A 6354-nucleotide genomic window follows, 5' to 3' on the forward strand; every position below is an offset into this window, starting at 1 on the left:
AATTTGAAAAAGATGAATGAAGGTAGAGGGCTTACACTTCCTGATTTCAGGAATTATTTTAAAGCTACAGTAATCAAAACTGTATGATATTGGCAGCAAGATAAACAAGTAGATGAAAGGAACAGAAACAAACACGCAGAAATAAAATCAATTGATTTTTAACATAAGTAAAAGAACAATCACTGGACATCTTTGTGCAAAAACACACATACCAAAAACAAAACAAATTAAAACACTTTGATTCATACCTCACACTATATACAAAAATTGACTCAAAATTAATTACAGACTCAAATGTAAAAATCTATAAAACCTCCAGAATAGAATATATAGGAGAAACTTTTTCTGATATTTTCTCAAGTAAAACATTTTTGGATACATGAACAAAGCTACAATTCACAAAAGAAAAAAGTGCTTTCGGCTTTTGGCTCAAAGGAAGCCGAGGTGCAACTATCTTCAGTCGTCCTGAATCTGGGTTCATCTGCCACTCACCACCTCCACCATACCACCTAAGTTCAACCCCAATAAGATCAAAATCTTATACCTGAGGTGCACCAGTGGGGAAGTGGGTGACACATCTGCCCTGGCCCCTAAGATTGGTCCCCTGGGTCTGTCTCCAAAAAAAAGTTGATGACAGCATCACCATGGCAACTGGTGATTGGAAGGGTCTGAGGATTACGGTGAAACTTTAGAACACACAAGCCCAGATTGAGGTGGTACCTTCTGCCTCTGTCCTGATCATCAAAGCCCTCCAGGAACCACCAAGAAAGAGAAAGAAGCAGAAAAACATTAAACACAGTGGAAATACCACTTTTGGTGAGATGGTAAACATTGCCTGACAGATGTGGCACCGATCTTTAGTCAGAGAACTCTCTGGAACCATTAAAGAGATCCTGGGGACTGCCCAGTCTTGGGCTGCAGTGTTGATGGCTGCCACTCTCACGACATCACAGATGACATCAACAGTGGTGCAGTGAAATGACAAGCTAGTTAACTACAAAGAAAGATGATTTAATAAAGGCTTATTTGACAACCCCCAAAAAAGTGATAAATTGGACTTCATTAAAATTACGATCTTCTGTTAATAGAATGAAAAGACAGACCATGGACTATTTGAAAGTCTCATTTGTTGAAGGACTTGATGCAAAATATATTTTAAAAACTGAAATCTCAATGATAAAGAATAAACAGGCTGCTTTTTTTTTTAAAAAAAGGGGGCAAATAAGTTGGATAGACATTTTCTCAGAGAAGATATATGGATGACAAGTGACCATATGAATAGATGCTCATCATCATTGGTCATTAGGGAAACACAAACTAAAACCACATTGAGATACTATTAGACACCAATTAAAATGTCTTCTGTTAAAAAGTGGACCGTACTGAGTATTGATGAGGATGTGGAGGAGTTGAAAATCTCACTGGTGGCAGTATAAAATGGCAAAACCACATTGGAAAACAATTTGGCAGTTTCTTAAAAAGTTAAACATAAATCTATCATGTGACTTCACCATTCCACTCCTATATGTCACTAAAGAGAAATGAAAGGATATGTTCATACAAAGACTTGCACATCAATGTTCAGAATAGTTTTGTTTGTAATAGCAAAAAACTAGAAACAACCCAAAAGGACCATCAACAAGTAGTAGAATATTCATTATACTAGTAGTAGTAGTAGTAGTTGTAGGGCATCCATTCAATGGATTCACTACTTAATAACAAAAAAAAATTGTTCCACAACATCGAAGAATCTCAAAATAATGAAACCAAGTGACAAAAATTTATGCATGCTGTACAATTTCATTTATATAAAAACCTTGAGAATGAAAACAAAGGACTGACAGAAAGCAGATCAGTGGTTGCCTAGAAAGGGTGGGCAGGGAGAATGGAAGAGTTCTCAAAGGGACAGGATTGTGGTGATGGTTTCATGAGTGTATATACATATGTCAAACTATATCAAAATTAATAGTTTAACGATTTGGAGTTAATTATATGTTAATTATATTTTCTTAAAACCCCTTTAAACATAAAAATAGATACACAAATACATGTTTATTAAATTAAAAATACTTGCAATACTGGCACCTTCGTGCCTCAAGTGCCCTGCCCCTGCAAAGCATCAACCAAAATAGAAGTAGAGGTAATATAAGCAGAGGGTGGAGCCAGAAGATCAGGAGACCCAAAATATTGAAGAGCCAAAGCCACCGTGGGTTTGCTGTGTCTTCTTTCTCACTCACATCCCTTCACATTTCTCTTCTGCTGGCATCAGGAAGAATAGCTAAAGATCTCCTAAACAAGACACTGCACTAACCATAAAAGGCAAAGTTGACAAATTAAACTTCATGAAAACTAAGAACATCTGCTATCAAAAGATAACATTAAGAAGAAGTGAGACACAATCTGGGAGAAAAATAGATATATAGAGAGATAGAGATAGAGGTAGAGATAAAGATATGTGTGTATGTATGTATACATGGATATACAACCCATGTATACCTATATTATACATCCATGTATATATACAGACACTTGTGCACATATATGGACTTCTATGTAGAATTTTTTAATTTCTTCAAAGCAATAAGAAAACAACTAACAGCCATGTTTTTCAAATGGGAAAAAGACTTACACAATTAGTTTGCGGAAGAAGATATTCAAATAGCCAGTAAATATATTAAAATGCTCAACATCAGTAACCATTAGGAAAATGAAAATTAAAACAAGAAAGCATTCTGCCACAACACCAGAATGGATAAAATTAAAATAGTGAGTGTTAATAAGTATGTAGAGAAACTGGAACTCTTGGACGTTGTTGATAGCAGTATAAATTGACTTAAATATTTTTGAAAACAGTTTGGCAGCATTTATAAAATCTAAACATATGCCTACTCTGTTATCCAGTAAATTCACATCTAAGTATACATCCAAAAGAAATGTTTGCCTACTTTAATCAAAATGCATGTTCAAAAATGTTTCTAGAAGCTGTATTAATAACAGGCAAAAGCTTGGATCTGTTAGCATTAACAGGCTAAATAATTATACAGTCACATAATGGAATAGTAAGCAGCCTTAAAAATAATAATTATCCATATATGCAACAATATAGATGAATATCACAGGCTTTATACTGAGGAAAAGAAGCCAGAAACAACAGAGTACATTTTAATTAAACTTCAAATACAGGCAAAACTAATCTATGATAATAAAGGAATAGTGGCTAGCTCTTGGGGTAGGGAGTGTTGAGGGCAGGTAGTATTCACTGGGAAAGAAAAAGGAAAGAGGGAACCTTCTAACGTGGATGGAAATACTTTACATCTTAATCTAAGTTGTGGTTACATATACACAAGCAAAAGTTCAATGAACTATACACTCAAGATTTGTGCAATTTACCGTATGAAAGTTAGATTACAAAATTTTTTAAGGTTTCTGTTTTCTTTCATTATGCACATGGCACTGCATACCTCGTATACCAAACCCATTGCTAAATTCTAGATCCCCTGAATTCAGGGAACTATTCAATCTCATCTAAAGTATAATCCTTCTCTGTATGCTTATTCTTTTTGTTGCAGCAACATCAAACAGAATCAAAGAGCAAAACTAAACATTTATCCAAACTTCCCTTATTTCCTAAAAAAAGGACTTTTCTAAGGAAAAATTCATAAGTAAAAATATTTCCCCAGCACTTCACTTGTCATTGCTGCTCAAAGCAATTTTGTCACTAATGGTGAGTTTAGACCAAAAAATTATTCCTTTTGTTTTTTTATATAAAGCTATATTTCCCATTACATAGTACTGTGCATTTATCAACTTATCCTGAATTCATCATTCCTTCCCTGTGTGCCCCATTATTAGAATATGGTGGCTATTGCAATGCCTGAAAATTCAATAGCTGTTTCCTCTCCTAATAAGCAACAGCTTGGTGCTGCCCTGATAACTGTATGTGTCCCATCTAGTGCTCTGTTACATCCTCCAGACTGGTGTGTTCCAGTAGAAATAAAATGCAAGCCACATATGTAATTCTAAACTTCCTAGGAGATACATTAAAACACTAAACAGATAAGTTTGCTTTAATGATATATTTTATTTAGCATAATAGATCCAAAATGTGATTTCATAATGTAATCAATATAAAAAGTTATCAGTGAGATACTTTACATTAGGTTTCAAACTGATTCTTCAAAGATCCAATGTGTATTTTGCGCTTACATTGCACACTTGCAGTATGCTTACAACGTGCCTCAATTTGGATGATCACGATTCAAGTGCTAAGTACCATATGTGGCTAGTGACTACTGTATTGAACAGCACAGCTCCCAGCTACCTCACACCACAACCAAGGTAACCCTTGAAATGAAATTCCAAAATCTGTCTTTATTAGTCTTGGAATAATATATACTACCTCCGCCCCACATCTTTACACCTCATAAAATTAAATTTCTCTTGCCCGGAAGTTTTATTTCACTAAACTATGTCTCTAGGGCTCCCCTCACCAAGTCAGAGGTCACCATACTTGATTCCATCTGAAACTGAACACACTTCCCACTTACACACTACAAAATTCATCAGAACTGGTCTTGTTGTTTTGCCAGGACCAACTCAACAAAATTTTTCACCTCCTACTCTTACAAAATGTGATGTATTAAAATTATCCTGTGAAAAGTAGCATGAAATTACTGTGAATATATTCATAACTTAAATGTGCTAGGTCAACAAACATGTGAAATAAAATCATCCAAGAAAGACATGAGGCAAGAAAACATGGCATAAAGGAAAACAAACTGGACTAGGATTCAAGCTGTGATTCCAGCCCCGGCTCTGACACCAGGTAGTTTGTATGTTCTTGGGCAACTTACAAATATTTCTGAGCCTCCTAAACGTGATGTATTATATAAAGGCACTGGATTCAATGATTCCTAAGTCTCGTTCAGTATTGAATACTCTATAATTATAGCAACTATTTTCGTAAAATAAATAAGGATGAGTTGGGGAATGAGGGTGAAGGAGACTAAGTCCATCTGGAAAAGAGAGTTCAAATCTCCTGTACATACAGGATAGAAAGGAAGCACTGGAGCTTGGAGTCCACACTGAATAATTAATAATAATAATAATAATAATAATAATAATAATAATAATAATACCCCAGTAAACATTTCTTGGATCTTATTTCTCAATTTCTAGTATTTCTTCAAGAAAAGGTTATTCTGCCCAAGGTTTTCTTCAGGGCAAATTTGACATCCTTATTCCTCAGGCTGTAGATTAACGGGCTGAACATAGGGACAACAATGGTATAGAACAGGGAGGATACTTTCCCCTGGTCAAGGGGTAAAATGGAAGGTGGTTTGAGGTACATGAACGCCCCCGACCCAAAGAAAAGAGAAACTGCAATGATGTGGGAACCGCACGTACTAAAGGCTTTGGACCTGCCTTCCATGGAGCTAATGTGTAAAATGCTGGAAAGAATGAAACCATAAGAGATAAAAATGGCAACAATAGGCACCCCAATGCCAATGGTCACAACGATAAAGACAACTAGTACATTTATGTACGAGCTGTTGCAGGAGAGCTCAAGGAGGGGAAGGATGTCACACATGTAGTGATTGACAAGGCTGTCAGCACAAAAGGTCAGAAACACTATATTTCCTGTATGGGCCACAGCCCCCAAAACCCCCATCCCATAGACACCCAACAAAAAGAGTAAACACACCTGAGGAGACATGGTGACTGTGTATACCAGTGGTCTACAGATGGCGACATACAGGTCATACGCCATCCCGGACAGGATGAAGGATTCAGAAAAGACAAAGAAACAGAAGAAAAAGAGCTGAGTCATACACCCTGCGTATGAAATGATGTTTTTCTTTGAGACAAAACTTGTCAGCATTTTGGGGATGATGGCAGTAGAGAAACTAAAATCTATGAAGGACAAGTTGAAGAGGAAAAAGTACATGGGAATATGAAGGTGAGAATTCAGTCCAATCAGCGTTATCAAGCCCAGGTTCCCCACCATGGTGACCACGTAGAAATCTAGAAACAGGAAGAAGAGGGGGATCTGGAGTTCTGGCTGGTTCGTTAAGCCTGCGAGGATGAACTCTGTCACAGAGGAGGTGTTATCTGCAGCCATTCTCCTCTAGGAGGGTCTCTGAGGGAAAAAAGGAGAGTTGTTCAGAAAAGGAGAGGGAAAAAAAAAAAGAAACCCTTCTTGAGAATGGAATTTGAACAGAGAGATTTTTGAACTTCAGGAAAATGACATTTCTTCATACCTGTATCTCTCTTTTCACGGTCCCCAGGTATCTTGAACCGTCCTAGCAACTGTCTGTGAGTGAAACTTCTCTCTAGAATAAAGGCCAGTACAAC

The 6354-nt window shown here is 36.6% G+C and overlaps 1 protein-coding gene and 1 pseudogene across 1 annotated transcript; one reads left to right on the forward strand and one right to left on the reverse strand.

The window, feature by feature from the left end:
* The first annotated feature begins 379 nt into the window (after nucleotides 1–379).
* LOC105074202 (large ribosomal subunit protein uL11-like) lies at nucleotides 380–982 on the forward strand (annotated as a pseudogene).
* Nucleotides 983–4111: 3129 nt separating this feature from the next.
* Nucleotides 4112–6130, reverse strand: LOC105074152 (olfactory receptor 8B12-like). The gene has a single exon (XM_010961625.3). It carries the CDS (start codon nucleotides 6119–6121, stop codon nucleotides 5186–5188), a length of 936 nt encoding a protein of 311 aa, XP_010959927.1. The 5' UTR covers nucleotides 6122–6130; the 3' UTR covers nucleotides 4112–5185.
* Nucleotides 6131–6354: the final 224 nt, after the last annotated feature.

The sequence above is a fragment of the Camelus bactrianus genome, chromosome 33 (assembly GCF_048773025.1).
Source record: "Camelus bactrianus isolate YW-2024 breed Bactrian camel chromosome 33, ASM4877302v1, whole genome shotgun sequence".
Taxonomy (NCBI): domain Eukaryota; kingdom Metazoa; phylum Chordata; class Mammalia; order Artiodactyla; family Camelidae; genus Camelus; species Camelus bactrianus.

Coding starts and splice junctions, on each gene's coding strand:
- LOC105074152 (XM_010961625.3), bottom strand. CDS start 6,121: ATGGCTGCAGATAACACCTCCTCTGTGACAGAGTTCATCCTCGCAGGC.